The sequence below is a fragment of the Rhineura floridana genome, chromosome 4 (assembly GCF_030035675.1).
Source record: "Rhineura floridana isolate rRhiFlo1 chromosome 4, rRhiFlo1.hap2, whole genome shotgun sequence".
In the NCBI taxonomy this organism is placed as follows: Eukaryota; Metazoa; Chordata; class Lepidosauria; order Squamata; family Rhineuridae; genus Rhineura; species Rhineura floridana.
This window is the reverse complement of record NC_084483.1, coordinates 206,357,406-206,374,902: the sequence shown is the minus strand read 5'-3', so window position 1 is coordinate 206,374,902 and position 17,497 is coordinate 206,357,406. Positions and strand designations below refer to the sequence as shown.

The 17,497-nt window shown below is 45.9% G+C and overlaps 1 protein-coding gene across 6 annotated transcripts in view; it reads left to right on the top strand.

The window, feature by feature from the left end:
* EXTL3 (exostosin like glycosyltransferase 3) overlaps positions 1-17,497 on the top strand; it is a 230,152-nt gene that overhangs the window by 148,117 nt on the left and 64,538 nt on the right. For all 6 annotated transcript variants that reach the window (XM_061625837.1, XM_061625836.1, XM_061625839.1 and 3 more), the window contains one exon: positions 12,704-15,268. In XM_061625837.1, coding sequence (XP_061481821.1) covers positions 13,121-15,268 — 2,148 coding nt within the window. In that variant the 5' untranslated portion in view covers positions 12,704-13,120. The remainder of the gene's footprint in view (positions 1-12,703; positions 15,269-17,497) is intronic.

Genomic DNA, 17,497 nt, shown 5'->3' with positions numbered 1-17,497 from the left:
GTTTTTTTTAAAAAAATCCATCGAGCGAGCATGCTTGACAAACCTGGTGGTGGGTGCATCCAGATTATTATCACTTTAGTCTGAGAAGTTAGCAGTGCACGCTTGTGACCTCATTGTGGTTTGGAACAGCTACAGAGACGGCAGCAGACAAAGCTGTCAGCAGGTTTCAGGTGTGTGAAATAACTAGGGGATGGGAAAGTTGGAGCGCACTCCCTTTTAAAACTCTACTTTTACTAGACTTCATAAATGGAGCCTATCGATTTTTATTTTTCCCTCTGTGTTTTCTCACAATGGGGCCATTGTTCAGGCGGCTGCTCATTTGGAACGATTGAATTGCCTGTTGCTGGAACATTATGTGATTTAGATTGTCGTAGCTTGTATAAAGTTAATAGCCTGCATTACTTCTCGGTCTCTGGAACGTAGCTTTTGGCATATAGTGTACCAACAGTTATGTACAAGTCGCTGCCTTCCGCTGGATGGAAGTGGCTTTTATCTGTGAGTGATCATGCCTAGTAGAAATTGTCCATTTACCTGCGCCATCTAAGTGCCTTCTGTGTAATTGGCGTCACTCAAACACAGAATTTTGTTGAGCATTCAGCAAGTCTCTAGCCCTCATGTTTGCATAAATAAGGACTGAAATGATTGCCATTGAATATGTCACCATGGTAGACTATAGCAAGTAATCCATCCACTTACTGAGCACAATCTTACTTCCTGTCTATGCATCTGATGGTGCCTGGAGTGAGTAATGGGCAGGATGCAGGCTAATAAACTGAAGCTCAGCCCACATAAGAGAGAGGTGCTGTTGGTGAAAGGCTTACCAATGTAGGGAAGTGGTGTTCATCCTGTTCTGAAGTGCAGGGCCAGCATCCGGGGTAGGCACTGTCAGGCAGTTGTTAATGGCCCAGCACCCCTGCAGGGTCAACCGCTAAGGAGGAGCTGCCGCCATTTTAATCTGCCTCTGAATGCCACTCCTCTGGAGTTTTAGCCTCACTCTGATGGGTCTCAGCCCTTCCTCAGGACTGCACCACTGCCTGTGGTGGTTTCTCCTCTCTCACTCTTATCTGCCCCAGCCAGCCAACATGTTTGCACTGTCTCTTGCTGCTGGCAGTAGCCCAGTTGCTGCAGCTGGCCTGCAAAAGTAGTGAGGGAAGCTCGGACTTCCTAGCTGCCTTCATTGCTCTCATGTCTGTCTTGATGGGCAGAGACCATTCAGTGACAGAAGGCGCGACCAAGCCCCCTTTGGACGGGTGCGTGAGGGGCTGCTGATCACTTCTCTCGCTGATTGCCTGAGCAATGGGAGTTCCATAGAAGGGCGGCGAGATGGCCCTGTGTCATGCCACAGCCTCGCAGACTATTTCTGGGGGCGGGGCATGAGCAGGACCTCCTGTGCCAGTTTCAGAGCTGGCAGGTAATGGGAAACATGCTCTTTCAATCATTTGGGCCCCAAACCGTTCAGGGCTTTGTAAACTAGTACCAACATCTTGAACTGGGCCCAGTGGCTCGGAGGCAGTCCATGCAGTGCTTTACTTATCCGTGTGATATGACCCCGCATATCAACTGGTGGTAGTTATCCAGTGAGGAAGGAAAGGGCACATTAAAGGCATTGCCAAAAGCACTCTTCCCTCCCTTACTACTTACTGTGTTCAAGGGCTGAGTGTAGAAAACATACGTCCAGGGGCCAAGCCCTGGTTCAAACTAAGATCTGGGTCTTAACAATAATTACAATAGTACTTGTTGCATGCAGAAAAAGCTCCATAGACATTTCCAGCCTTTACAACAATTGTGTAAAGTAGGCTGGGGTTATCTCCATATTGTTGGATATGGGGCGGTCTGAGACTCGCTTATATTGACCTTCCTAAGGCTGTCTAGCCACCTCATGGCTAAGGTGAAATGTGAGTCGGGGGAGAGGCTGCAGGCCAGCAAGTCAATGTGCACTGTGGTACACTTGTACCACCTATCCTTCTAGGGCTGGTTTTCTTCTCATCTGCTGAGTGCTGGGGCCTGTTCCCTGGAAGCAGCAGGGGCAGGCAGGAGACGGCACCCTTGACCCTGTCATAGTGGACTCCAGTAGCTTTCCTGATCATGACAGCCACGATCTCCTGTTGATGGGAATACTTGATGCTGCATTTTGGCCATGACTTGGGAGTAGATCAGTATCCCATTAGAATGGGGATGAAGAAAGTTTTTCAATCTGGGGGTCACATTCCCTTGTAGAAAACCCTTCTGGGAGCCACATGTCGGTGGTGGTGGAGCCAGAGGGGAAAGTGGTCGGGGGCAGAGGATGCAACACTCTTGCGCGGTAAGCTACATCACAGCCCTTTCTCCATGCCTCCATCCAGGGAAGCAAGGTTCTCCTCATTCACGGACACGTTCTAGCCAGACAAAAGCACCTGAGGGGGGCATGGAGTGATCCAGTGAGAGATGTGGCTTAGAAAGGGGGGCTGGCCTGGGGAGAATGCCGATGGACAGAGGGGCCTGGAGGGCTGCATTTGGCCCCCACCCCTGCTTTAGAAGCGCACCTTAAAAAAAGACCTCTATAAGAGGACATGAAGAGCTGCTTCTAGCTCCTATATGTGGGCCTGAGTTAGATGGACCATTGGCCTGATGTAGTTTGGCAGCTAATTTAATTTACATCACACACCCAACCCCTACAGAAGAATTCCTCTTGCAATCACTGTGAAAAACTAGTTTGCAAAAAGGGGGGGGGAGAGGAGAGGATGTAACTTATAAATCCCAGCAGCAAATCCTCTGAAAGTGCCTGGAGAATGGGGGCGGTTTCACCTCCTTTTTAAATGGTGAGCAGTATCAATCATGGGGTCACTGGCGATCACTCGTGGCCGAGTAAGATTGTCTTCCAGGATAAGGTCTTTAGCAGTGGGTCCGTAAGTGGCTGTGGAGGCCAATCCTGGATCCACAAACCCCTCACAGGGAGGACATAGGTTTCCAGGTGGAAGATGGTCATGATGAGGATTTGCTTGACGTGCCTTCCGCTTGGCTCGTTTGTCTCTTTCGCCCTGTACTTGTGCTTCTTCAAAGTCCATAGCACCTTTATAATGGCCGACCTCCAATTGGGACGCTCATGGGCCAAGGCTTCCCAGTTCCCGATGCTCATGTTACATTTTTTTAGATTTGCTTTAAGAACATCTTTAAACCTCTTTTGCTGTCCACCAATATTCCGTTTTCCATCCTTAAGTTGGGAGTAAAGTAGCTGCTTTAGAAGACGGTGATCAGGCATTCAAACAACATGGCCGGTCCAGTGAAGTTGATGTTGGAGGAACATTGTTTCAACACTGGTGGTCTTTGCTTCTTCCAATACACTAACATTAATCCACCTATCTTCCCAAGTAATTTGCAGAATTTTCCGGAGGCAGCGTTGGTGGAATCTGTCAAGGAGTTGGGAGTGGCGTTTATAGATGGTCCATGTTTCACAGGCGTACAGTAAGGTCGGTAGTACAATGGCTTTGTAAATAAGCATTTTGGTCTTCCTGCGAATATCCCGATCCTCAAACACTCTACGCTTCATTTGGGAGAATGTGGCACTCGCAGAGCTCAGTTGATGCTGAATTTCAGCGTCAATGTCAGCTTTTACAGAGAGATGGCTGCCAAGATAAGAAAAGTGATCGACATTCTCCAGCATTGCACCATTAAGCTGGATTGATGATGCTACAGAGGGATTGGTTTGCACTTGTTGATGAAGCACTTTGGGGTTTTTTGATGTTAAGCAAGAGGCCAAGCTTTTCATATGCTTCTGCAAAGACATTTAGGACAGTTTGAAGATCTTCCTCTGAATGTGTGGAGACTACATTATCATCGGCATATTGAAGTTCTACAATGGAAGTTGTAATTACCTTACTTTTTGCTTTTAGCCTACTGAGATTAAAAAGCTTTCCATCTGTTTGATATGTGATTTCCACGCCAGTGGAAGTTTCCCCTCAACAAGATGTAGAATCATGGCGATGAAAATAGCAAATAAGGTCGGAGCAATGACGCATCCCTGTTTGACGCCTGATCCCACTTTGAATGGATCACTTTGAGAGCCATTGTTATCCAAAATTGTCGCCATCATGTTGTCATGGAGGAGTCACAAAATATTCACAAATTTATCAGGGCATCCAGTTTTCAGAAGGATGGTCCAGAGAGCAGTTCGATTTACAGTATCAAAGGCCTTAGTCAGATCAATAAATGCCATATACAGAGGTCGGTTTTGCTCCCTGCATTTCTCTTGAAGCTGTTGTGCAGTGAAGATCATGTCCACTGTCCCCCTGGAAGGGCGGAAACCATTTTGGGATTCAGGGATTGAATCTGTTGACACTGATGAAAGTTTCTCCAAATCTATGTGTGGTGAGTGAGCACCAAACAGTAACAACTATCGAAGAGGCTTCCTCTTCAGCTGCTAAAGAAACTGTGTGTGAAATAAAAGGCTGAAGTCCAGCATCTTCAAGGCTAACTTTTAAAACAAAACACTAAACTGTTGGGGGAAATGTCTTGTAATACTATTATTTATTTATTTATTTGATTTATCTCCTGCCCTTTCTCCCAGTAGGAGCCCAAGGGCTGCTCCTTAGTTTAAATTAGATTATTGCATAATCTAAGTGCCAGATTATGGTGTTAGCAATGATTATAACAGTAAGACCGCACACTTGATAGTTACTTTCTGTAACATTTTACCTTTCAGGCATGATATTGTGGATATCTGAAACCCCCTAAAAGGTCAACGATAGTTGGCACTAGATCTTACTAAAAAGTATGACCATTGTAAAATGAGAACTCTGATCTATTCACCAGCGCCAGAGAACCAGAGCTGTTTTCATGTGAGCACCAGTGGCTGTTGAGGCAAGATCCTATGAGCAGCACTTGGGATATGGAGTCTGGCCCCAAGTGGTCAGGCTTTAGGGTCTGCAGGGAGAGCCAGCTCTTAATCTGATGGGGTCAGGGCCCGGTGGTGTAGGGAGCCTACTCCAATATACTGTACAAGATGTGTGACCTTCTTTTATTGACAATTTCATTTATGATATTATTGTGCAAATGACCTCAATTTTCTATCTGGGATTCATGGGGAAGAAGGGTATGGAACCGAGACAGAGTTTTTCAGAAGTCCGACCAGGACACACTGTGCGCCCTGAGTGAGTTGGCACATTTCTCCTCGCTTTGTATCGGGAGGATACAGAGGTCTAATTTTAAAAAGGCAAGAACATCTTGTCACCTGGGCATTGCGTGTCTTTTGTGCCTAGTTTTGAAGACCATTATATAAAATTAGTTTTCTGTTCAGTGCCAGCTGGTATTAGTGCTCTATTAGGAGTACCTTGTATAAAGCCCTTTAATGATTTGCTGATGGGCTCTTACTTAAAAGTCTGAGGTGCAAGGCAGAAAATGAAAGGCTAATGGGCTGAGATAGCTACTAGATGGAGCAGCGAAATTAGCCAGCCTTTCGGCAGCTTTCCGAGTGGCTCCAAATGTATGGTTCTTAAATCTCTCCTGCTCTGTCAAAGTGTGGTTAGAGCCCCCTTATGGAGGGCAAATAGTTTGTTAATGGAGGTTCAGGCTTCTTCCTCTCCCCGCCTTCTTTTAAAAACAACAAGATTGCCCGCCTGTGGCTCAAGGTGGGATACAGCATACATTTTAAAACTCATAAAACCTCTCAGTCCTGTCCAATTTGCTCTCCTCTGTTTTCTCCACAACCGCAAGCTAATCTCGCACCATTCCACAGTTACCATTGCTGGGCAAAAAGCTCTGTCAGCAGATCAGCCCTGCCCATTGTAGGTCTGCTGAGAGGATGCTTTAGATTCCTGGGGATAAAAAAATGTAAGGCAGGAAGCCTACCTCTTAGCTTACTGGTGGGCCATGTGGCTAGCCCATTTATGCTCGGCATCATAGAAGGCTTGCGCTGCATTGCTTTGCATCGCTGGTGTATGGTCATGAAGGGAGACAGAAGGCATATGCTTATGCAATTTTTATTAGTGTAGACATGGAACCTGCCTGCGCCAAGGACTCTGAGGAGGATAAAGAACCATAAAATCAATAGAATATAAAATACAGTTTTGAAATTTAATCCTAGCTGAATTAACCCTGACCACTAAAATCCGTCACAGAGAATAACAAGTATGGCGTTTCCTGCATGTTTTTGGAAAGCTTGTTCTGAAGGATCCCAAAGCTCCTGAAACTTCAGAGTGGTTTTACCATGTTTAAGGAAGTGAGCGGGGAGCATAATGCAAACAATTTGCAGTTCCGAATCCCCTGGTTGGTGTTCTAAGCCACGCCATGGCGTAGTGTGAGTGCGCTGGCTCCTAAGGAGGAGATTGCAGCCGCTTTGCTCCTCCCTGGGCTTTTCAGTCTGCACGGCAGCGAAGCCGAGGCCTAGCTTACCTCCTTGGCCCAACTCTGGATCCTGGTTAAGATCTCTCCTCCTTAACCACAACTTGTAGCCAGGATTTGTCCAGTGGTTACAGGTTGTGGTTAAGGAGGAGAGATCTTAACCACAATGACACACTTGGCATAGCTGCTGTCTCGCACTGACCTAGAAAGGGAGGAGGAGAACACAGAGGAGCTCCTTGCGAGGAGTCAGCACGTTGCTGTGGTCACAATAAAGCGTACTTTCACTTACCATGATGTGTGCTACTTGTGCAGAAGCCTTGGGAAAATAAACATATCAACAGGGGCTCCTTCTCAGACTTATTCTATCAGCATTAGCCATTATGTTTTTTGCATAGGTAGGATCATAGTATTGTATGGCTGCGAGGAGCTTGAGTGATTAGCTGCTCTGACACATTACTGTGAAGCAGGACATGGCATACCCAAAGCACCCCTTCCCCTGCTGTGTTGCATGTCCTAAATGTGCCTGGGAACCTCCAAGGGAGTAGGTTCCTCAAGTTGCCTAGATGGGCTGGTTTAGTGCTGACCTGCCTTTTTACAGTTAGGTGTTTTATCTTTCCCTTCCTTGTAGTTCAGAACTGTTGGTGCTTGTCCTATCCCAGGTGCTGGTTTCTTCCCGATATCTTTCTAATATGTGAAAGCTGCCAGCATCTCCCTTCCCTTTAATATCCATAGGACAAATATGCCCAGGTCCTTCGGCCTGTTTTTATAGCATTTGGATTTGATTCCATATGCAAATGGCATCTTTTGTAGCTCTTCTCCAAGTTCATTTCCAACTTGTTCCTTTGAATTGTGGAACCTGGAAAGGGAACACTGCATTCCAGCTGACACCTGCCTGGTGCTCAGCGGAATAGTATCGTTCCTTTCTAAGTCTTGAAAATGTGGCAGTTCTCGAATCCTGCAGATGCTGATTGCCAGTTCTGTTGATGCCATGGGGAATTTTCCAAGCAGTGAAACCTGACACAGCTGTAATTGGCAAAGACGTTTCAAGTGCAGTGCACCTAGTGAGTGGCGCGGCAGAGTGTGGCAAAACACAGCACCATTGCCTTGAGTCTCAGCTTGGCTTTTGTTGAAGAATCAGTGGAGTGGCTTAGTGGTAGAGCACCTGCCTTGCATACAGGAGGACCGCACGTTCAGCATCTCCAGTTAAAACGCATCAGGTAGCAAGGGGTGATGAAAACCCTTCTCTCTGCCTGAGACCCTTGAGAGCCACGACCAGTCGTTGTGGACAATGCTGAGATGAGTGGATAGTGTCACCTGGCATAAGGCAGCTTTCTATGTTTCTTTTCATTTCCATCCTCAGGAAAGCTTGATATCCAAAAGTTGTCCCTTCAAATAAGCATTTTTAAAAAGATACATATATATATATTCTGGTCATCTGTTGGACTAGATTCGTCATGTCAAGACATAATTGCTTTGAATTAAACAATCACAAATCAAAGCTCAGTTACGTGGTAAACCTCTTCTTCAGGGTTGTTTTTGGTAGCTAAATGAAAGGGATCCACAAGGTAGGAACTCCAAGGGAGGTGCATGTTCCTGTAAACAGTGCGAAATTGCTCCATTGGTCTCTTCCTTCAGCCAGGAAAAAGTGGGACTGTTAACACCAACAGCTGAGAACAGTGGGTCTGCTGTCCATATATCACACCACTCTAATCTAGTCATCATCTAGTCTAAAATGTAGGTTTAGGAGTTAGTGTATGTGTTTGGGGGGTGGGAAGGAAGGAGCTTGCTCCTCCATTGGAGAGTCCTGTCACAAACTCCAAAGGCTTCTCCAGATGACCTGTTTATTGAGCATTTCCAGATTTGCTTGCATAAAGCTCATTCAGAGGTTAGATTATAACTGGTCTTTATTGAGCATTCGTTCTGATTTGTTGGCAGGGTAGCTGTACAGCAGTGAGCACTTCATTCATCCTGATTTGCTTGTGTGTGTGTGTTATACATCTTCCCATTTTATTTAAAATATTAATTGCCCTTCCCTGAAAGGCTTACAAGGCATAGTACAAAGGTGTGAATAAACATATTTGCACAACATATCCATACAATCTAAAAATCAAGAAACCAGCATCACAATATACAGCAAAAAGAAAGAGGCAGACTAAAAAGATCAAACTAAAGAGCAGACCATGACAAAGCTGAACTACAGTTGGATGCAAGCCGCTGGAGGTGGGGAGGCTTTTCTGCTCAGACTCTCCCTCCCTTTGGACATTGCTTGTTGAATGTCTGTGGATCCACAGTTGGCTACAGAATAGTACTCAAAGAGTGCTTATCAAGGTAATGAGCAGGGTACCACATGGCTCCGTCCTGGGCCCAGTGCTCTACAACACTTTTATGACTTGGATGAGGAGGTGCAGGGAATGCTTATGACATTTGCAGCTGATACAAAATTGGGAGGGACAGCTAATACCCTGGAAGATTGAAACAAAATTCAAAGGGATCTTGATCGGCTGGAGAATTGGGCTGTAAATAACAGAATGAAATATGAAATTTAACAGGAATAAGTGCAAAGTTCTACACCTAGGAAAAAGAAAACAAATGCACAGTTATAAGATGGCTCAGCAATACTACATGCGAGAAGGATTCTGGGATTGTTGATCACAAGCTGAATATGAGCCAACAGTGTGATGTGGCTGCAAAAAAAAAAGCTGTTTTAGGCTGCATTAACAGGTATGCAAATCGTGTGAAGTACTAGTTCCCCTCTATTTGGCAATGGTTAGGCCTCCTCTTGAGTACTGCATTCAGTTCTGGATACTGCACTTTAAGAAGGATGCAGACAAACTGGAACAGGTTCAGAGGAGGGCAACAAGGATGATCAGGGGACTGGAAACAAAGCCCTATGAGGAGAGACTGAAAGAACTGGGCATATTTAGCCTGGAAAAGAGAAGACTGAGGGGAGATATAATAGAACTCTTCAAGTACTTGAAAGGTTTTCACACAGAGGAGGGCCAGGATCTCTTCTCGGTCGTCCCAGAGTGCAGAACACAGAATGATGGGCTCAAGTTGCAGGAAGCCAGATTTCAACTGAACATCAGAAAAAACCTCCTGACTGTTGGAGTGGTACAACAGTGGAACCAATTACCTAGGGAGGTGGTGAGCTGTCTGACACTGGAGGCATGCAAGAGGCAGCCACCTGTCGGGGATGCTTTAATTTGGATTCCTGTGTTGAGCAGGGGATTGGACTGGATGGCCTTATAGGCCCCTTCCAACTCTACTATTCTGTGTTTCTATGATATTAGGACTATGAATCTAGACTTCTTTTTCTTGCCTGACTAAAATTACTTCCTCTGTGGGCTTCCTTTTGTACTAGCCAGGGCTGTACCTGCGGAGAAGCAAGCAGACAGCTTCCCATGGCTGTCGTTTCCTAGCCACTCTGCAAATCTTGGTGTGTCTCTTGTAATGTGAAACATGTCACAGCATTATGAAATCTGGCATCTCATGACTGGTAAATTCTCCAAGGGCTCCTTCTAAAGCCCTGCTATGTGGCTTCTGCTCAAGATTAGTTGTGTCAAGCAATTTCATGTCTAAAAGCGGTTTTTGCCCACAGTGATACAAGCATAAAAAGAGATTCTCTTTTATCCCAATCCTGGGTGTAGAAACAGATAGCAAAAAAGGGAGAGGGGATTTCAGCAAGGCTCTTCTAGCAGGGAGAAGGAAATACTGAAGCCTTGTACAGGGCATTTTTTTTTTAATCATGCCACCTTTCAGTTATAGAAGCAAGATAGCCTCCTAAAACAATTGACCCATTTAAAACAATAAATTTCAGCAGCTATGGGATCTCCAAATGTCATTTACAACATCAGCTCACTGAGAAACGCTAAAAGCAGATTTGAAAAACCATTAAAAATGTAGGAAAAAAATTAGTTTTACTTGATGTCTCAAGATCATAGAATTTCATGTCAGATGAACTTTTCTGGTAAGGGAGTTCCATTACTGTGGTGCTGCCACCGAGAAGGCCCTATAACTGGTAGCCGTATAAAATGGTGCTCTGAGTTTAGGCCTGGGTAGTAACAGATACATTTTTTAAATGGCAACCATTAAAAGATGGCAGTGACCATTTTGAGAGGGGGGGCAGTGTGAGAGCCTAGTGCTTACACTTGGATTTGTGGAGGCTAATCTGTGGTTAGGATTGTGTGAAACCCTGGCTCACAGAAAAAAGTGTGAGTCCCACAACACAAGCTAGGGTGATGAGGGAGGTTTTCCTTCAAAATAAAAGGCACAGGTGGGAGAGAGCGTTCGGGAGCTGCATGGGAAAAAGCAGACACAGAGTCCAGGAACAGAAGGCGGGCATGCACTTCCTCTCCAGGAGTCACCTTCATTCCTGACAGAGGGCAGAACATTAAAATTACAAGTTTCTAAACACACTCTGGAAGGTTTCTGTTAGCCTAGTCAATTAGTTGTTGCACATGTCTTGCATCTGATAAACCTGGTCTGTTCCACAAGGAATTGTGGTGGCCGTGGGCCTCAGGAGCACAATGATAATAACATGTAAATTTGAAGGCTTAACAGAGGTTGACTAACAGCTTCCTTCCCCAGCATTCAAATGCAGGCACATGTGCTTAGATGCCCTATTGTGACAGAGGCAGTTCTTCCCTCTGCTGTTCTCTCTTAACCTTAATCTTAACCTGCAGTGCCAGGAATTCAGAAATATTTATCCTTTTTCTGCCGGGACGCTCTGGCATTTCTCTCCTTCCAGACATCTTGGGTGATTTACGTTGATGCCCTTTGCTTGTGGAGTAATGGGGCAGGGTGCTTGCCCGTGACTGGTTGGTGTGGATTCCAGTATGGCCCTCTGTGGTGAAGGTTCTCCTTAATGCCATGTTCTTGAGCTGCCAGAGTAGCCAAGATTCCTTTTTGTAATGGGGCCATAGCACACTCAGTCTGTCAGAAGTCATCTAAAGCAAAGGCAGAAGGTGCACAGGCACCAGATTCTGATGAACCTCTAAGATGGGGCTGGGGAACAATTTTCATCCCAAGGGCAACATTTTATTTATTGGTTTTATTTATTATTTGATTTATATCCCACCCTTCCTCCCACCAGGAGCCCAGGGCGGCAAACAGAAGCGCTAAAAACACTTTAAAACATCATAAAAACAGACCTTAAAATACATTAAAACAAAATGTTAAAAACATCTTTAAAAAAAAATTCCCTCTGGGGCAACCCTCTGTGTGCCAATGCTGGTGGGGGTGGAGCCAGAGGCGAAAGTGGGCGACTCTTACCTTTGTACAGTAGGCTATATCCCAGCCTACTTCACACAAAATTCATTTGTTTCTATACATGCGCATGTGCTCACACACGCAATCTCCATCCAAGTGGGTAAGAGGCAAGATCACAGGTAGGTAAAAGCACTCATGGAGGGTGCAGGGGAGGGCCAGTGAGGGGTGTGGTCTGGGGAGAGTCCTGGAGGGCAGGCAGAGAAGCCTGGAGGAGCTGCATTCAATCCCTGGCCTGGACGTTCCTCATCCATGCCCTTAGGAAGGAGTCTTTTGCCATTGTGGGGCAGCTACCAAGAGTGGCTCTCTTATGACCCCTTGCTGCCTAAACTTGGCACTCTGCTGGCACAGTCTTTTTTTCTTTAAAGAAAGCTGTTTGTGTCCGTCGTGGCTTGTAATAAATTTCATGAGCTAATTGTGCCGTGTGTGAAACAACACTTTTCATCCCTGCTGCCTTTCTGTGGATTACTCTTGACATTTTCTTCCTTTTTCCTCTTTCTTTGAATTTATAGAGGCGGTGTGACTATTTCCCCCTACGTTTTCATATCATTTGCATCAAAGCTGATGGAAACCTACATCAGTTTCTTGTTTATAAAAGATGCAGGCTCTGAGGCAGGCAAAGATTAAACGTGTTTGTCAAATCTCAGTTTGGGAGATTTGCAGCTGCTCTAATCATTCATTGTTCTAATATTTTGTCAAAGATGGCCAAAGGTAGATGAAATCAGGACAGTCTGGCCTGACGTTACATTCTGAACCTAGTTGTGAGAGGGCCTGCACCCCACCCATCTTTGATCCAGGGGTGACTAGTGGGTTCAGGGGAATCTGGGTATAGACAAGCTGCAGTACTGGGGTGGAGAGGAGAGGCTTGTTATTGTTAACTTAGGAAGAAGGGTGAGGGGTAAGCAAGGGCTATTCCAGGAGTGTCTTGTACCAAGTCAGGAAAGTAATATTTAATCACTCTAAGCAGTAAGGTTAGCTTGGCTTTGTAAGCCGCCGCTTGGATCCAGTTAAAAGGAAGGGTGATGCCTTCTTAATGTTTTGCTGATCTAAAAGCTGCCTCTGTTTTTGTAACCGAATAAAGCAGGGACTTGTTTTGTCTGACATATCCTTGTTGTCTTTTTAGGGACGGTGAAACACTGGCTCCACAACGGTGACGAGGAACAATGACTGTTTGAGCGTCCTCCTGCTCATCTTGTTCATTGGATGCTAATGCAGAATGTGGAAAGTCATGATAAAGGGTGGCTTGCTCCTTTTGTGTTTCTCTGGCCCAGAGGAGGCTTCCTATTGCCATGGCGACCCTGCTTCCACTCTCCTAGCAACACCCAGTTAACTGAAGGTCACGAAGAAGAGTTTGATGATTGGTTCTAACCGGGTCAAGAGTTGCATCCGTCTTCCAAAGGAGAAGATGAAATTTCCATTCTATTGGCCCTTTGTCAAACTGGCACAATAACATTTCCTTCTAGAGACTTGCTGATAAAAACTATTCTGGCTATGGCTACTGATCCAACATGAGAGACGTGCGGCACCAACTCTTGGACTCATGACTGGGTATACCATGTTGCGGAATGGGGGAGTAGGTAACGGAGGCCACCCCTGGATGTTGCGATGGTCCAGTCGGATTCGGCTCACTTGGCTCAGCTTCACATTGTTCATCATCCTGGTCTTTTTCCCCCTCATTGCCCATTACTACTTAACCACCATCGATGATGCCGATGATGCTGGGAAGCGGATCTTTGGCCCCCGCACGGGCAATGAGCTGTGTGAAGTGAAGCACGTCCAGGACCTGTGCCGCATCCGAGAGTCGGTGAGTGAAGAGCTGCTCCAGTTGGAAGCCAAGCGGCAGGAGTTGAACAGCGAGATTGCCAAGCTGAACCTCAAGATCGAAGCCTGCAAGAAAAGCATTGAGAACGCCAAGCAGGACCTCTTGCAGCTGAAGAACGTCATCAGTCAGACGGAGCATTCATACAAAGAACTCATGGCTCAGAACCAACCCAAGCTCTCTCTGCCAATCCGGCTGTTCCCAGACAAAGATGACTCTAACTTTCCCTTGCCAAAGTCCACCAGGAACTGCCGGCTGCACAACTGCTTTGACTATTCACGCTGCCCGCTAACCTCTGGCTTCCCGGTGTATGTCTACAACAGTGACCAGTTCAGTTTCGGGAGCTCGTTAGACCCTTTAATTAAGCAAGCCTTTGAGTCCACTGTTAGAACTAATGTGTACGTTACTGAAAATGCAAACATTGCGTGTTTGTACATAATCCTAGTGGGGGAAATGCAGGAGCCCGTAATGCCAAAACCTACTGAATTAGAGCAACAGTTGCACATTCTGCCATACTGGAGAACTGATGGACACAACCATCTTATTATTAACTTATCCAGGAAGTCAGAAACTCAGAACTTCCTTTATAACGTCAGCACGGGGCGGGCTATGATTGCTCAGTCTACCTTTTATGATGTACAGTATCGTCCGGGTTTTGACATAGTGGTGTCTCCTCTGGTCCATGCCATGTCCGAACCCAATTTCCTAGAGATCCCACCCCAGGTGCCAGTCAAGCGGAAATACTTATTCAGTTTCCAAGGGGAAAAGGTTGAGTCACTCCGATCCAGCTTGCAAGAAGTGCGTTCATTTGAGGAAGAAATGGAAGGCAATGCCCCAGCAGACTATGACGATAGGATCATAACTACCCTGAAGGCTGTCCAAGACAGCAAGCTGGACTTTGTCTTGGTGGAATTCACTTGTAAGAACCAACCTAAGGCAAGCCTGCCCACTGAGTGGGCTCTTTGTGGAGAAAGGGAAGACAGACTAGAGCTACTGAAACTCTCTACTTTTGCACTGATAATCACCCCAGGGGACACCCACCTTGTGATCTCTGCTGGGTGTGCCATGAGGCTCTTTGAGGCTCTGGAAGTTGGAGCTATCCCAGTGATCCTTGGAGAGCAAGTCCAGCTGCCCTATCACGACGTGGTTCGGTGGAACGAGGCAGCCTTAATCATACCAAAACCACGTATCACAGAAGTGCACTTTCTTCTGCGGAGCATTTCTGACAATGACCTCTTGGCCATGAGGAGGCAGGGGCGCTTCTTGTGGGAGACCTACTTTTCCACCTTGGACAGTGTCTTCAGCACAGTCTTAGCTATCATAAGGACTCGAATCCAAATCCCAGCCATCCCCATTAGAGAGGAAGTGGCAGTGGAGATCCCCCACCGGTCTGGAAAAGCTGCTGGCACAGACCCCAACATGGCCGACAATGGGGACTTGGACTTGGGTCCAGTGGAAACAGAGCCACCGTACTCCTCTCCCAAATACCTACGCAATTTTACCCTCACAGCAATGGATATTTACAGAAATTGGAACTCTGCTCCCGGTCCCTTCCACCTTTTCCCCCACACCCCCTTTGATCCTGTTCTACCATCAGAAGCCAAGTTTCTAGGGTCTGGGACTGGTTTTCGACCTATTGGAGGAGGAGCTGGTGGCTCTGGGAAGGAGTTTCAAGCTGCATTGGGTGGCAATGTCCCCAGGGAGCAGTTTACGGTAGTCATGTTAACCTACGAGCGAGAGGAAGTACTAATGAACTCCTTAGAGAGGCTCAATGGTCTCCCTTACTTAAACAAAGTGGTGGTGGTCTGGAATTCTCCCAAGCTTCCATCGGAAGACCTCCTGTGGCCAGACATTGGTGTCCCAATTGTGGTAAGAGCAACTGAGATACTTAGCTTCTTTTGCTTTGCTCCTACGAGAGAGGTGGAAAGACTTCAGATTTCTTTTCTTACGAAGTAGTGCAAGTTCAGGGTTGTATATTATGTCTTCAACTGTACCGTAAAAAAGGTTTCCAGTTCAGATTCTTTCAAATACTTGCAGTGAACTCCGTGTGTATATGTGAGAGAGTGTGTGTGTGTGTGAGTGTGTGTGAGTGTGAGTGTGTGAGTGAGAGAGAGGCAATTGCATGATTGCTGTTCTGCCGCTGCCATCTCTGCCAGTGTAGTCTCAGGATTCAGCTCTGTATAGAGCTGTTGTACCCACAACCTTATACTCTTCACGAAGCTTGTAGCAGAGCAGACTGTAGGATCAAATAGATCTTCAGATCCTGTAACCAGCACGATAATGATAATGTGGTTCTCTGTTTAAAGCAGGGTGGGGGACCTGATGCTGGCCAGGTGTGGTTGGACTCCAGCTCCTATTAGCCCCAGCCAGCATGGCTAGAGGTGATGGGAGTTGTAGTTGAACTGTATACGGAGGGCTACAGGTTCCTCATTCCAGATTTAAAGCCTGAATGAGGCCTGTATCTGAGGAGCCCAAAGTTCAGGCAGCAAGTTCAGAGGGGAGTTTTGGAGGCTGGTAGGTTAAAAGGTAGAGTCAGGGCTAAAATCCAAGGTTAAGGGAGTGAAACTGAAGAGATATCAGCAAGGCCTTTTTGTAACTGTAGTGGTAACGAGAGAGGAAGTTCTAGGCTTAATGGACAATATAAAAACTGAGAAATCACCGGGCCCGGATGGCATCCACCCGAGAGTTCTCAAAGAACTCAAATGTGAAATTGCTGATCTGCTAACTAAAATATGTAACTTGTCCCTCGGGTCCTCCTCCGTGCCTGAGGACTGGAAAGTGGCAAATGTAACGCCAATCTTCAAAAAGGGATCCAGAGGGGATCCCGGAAATTACAGGCCAGTTAGCTTAACTTCTGTCCCTGGAAAACTGGTAGAAAGTATGATTAAAGCTAGATTAACTAAGCACATAGAAGAACAAGCCTTGCTGAAGCAGAGCCAGCATGGCTTTTGCAAGGGAAAGTCCTGTCTCAGTAACCTATTAGAATTCTTTGAGAGTGTCAACAAGCATATAGATAGAGGTGATCCAGAGGACATAGTGTACTTAGACTTTCAAAAACCATTTGACAAGGTACCTCACCAAAGAGTTCTGAGGAAGCTTAGCAGTCATGGAATAAGAGGAGAGGTCCTCTTGTGGATAAGGGATTGGTTCAGAAACAGAAAGCAGAGAGTAGGAATAAACGGACAGTTCTCCCAATGGAGGGCTGTAGAAATTGGAGGACCTCAAGGATCGGTATTGGGACCTGTACTTCTCAACTTGTTCATTAATGACCTAGAATTAGGAGTGAGCAGTGAAGTGGCCAAGTTTGCTGATGACACTAAATTGTTCAGGGTTGTTAAAACAAAAAGGGATTGCGAAGAGCTTCAAAAAGACCTCTCCAAACTGAATGAATGGGCGGAAAAATGGCAAATGCAATTCAATATAAACAAGTGTAAAATTATGCATATTGGAGCAAAAAATCTTAATTTCACATATACGCTCATGGGATCTGAACTGGCAGTGACCGACCAGGAGAGAGACCTCGGGGTTGTAGTGGACAGCACGATGAAAATGTCGACTCGGTGTGCGGCAGCTGTGAAAAAGGCAAATTCCATGCTAGCGATAATTAGGAAAGGTATTGAAAATAAAACGGCCAATATCATAATGCCGTTGTATAAATCTATGGTGCGGCCGCATTTGGAATACTGTGTACAGTTCTGGTCACCTCATCTCAAAAAGGATATTATAGAGTTGGAAAAGGTTCAGAAGAGGGCAACCAGAATGATCAAGGGGATGGAGCGACTCCCTTACGAGGAAAGGTTGCAGCATTTGGGGCTTTTTAGTTTAGAGAAAAGGCGGGTCAGAGGAGACATGATAGAAGTGTATAAAATTATGCAAGGCATTGAGAAAGTGGATAGAGAAAAGTTCTTCTCCCTCTCTCATAATACTAGAAGTGGACATTCAAAGAAGCTGAATGTTGGAAGATTCAGGACAGACAAAAGGAAGTACTTCTTTACTCAGCGCATAGTTAAACGATGGAATTTGCTCCCACAAGATGCAGTAATGGCCACCAGCTTGGATGGCTTTAAAAGAAGATTAGACAAATTCATGGAGGACAGG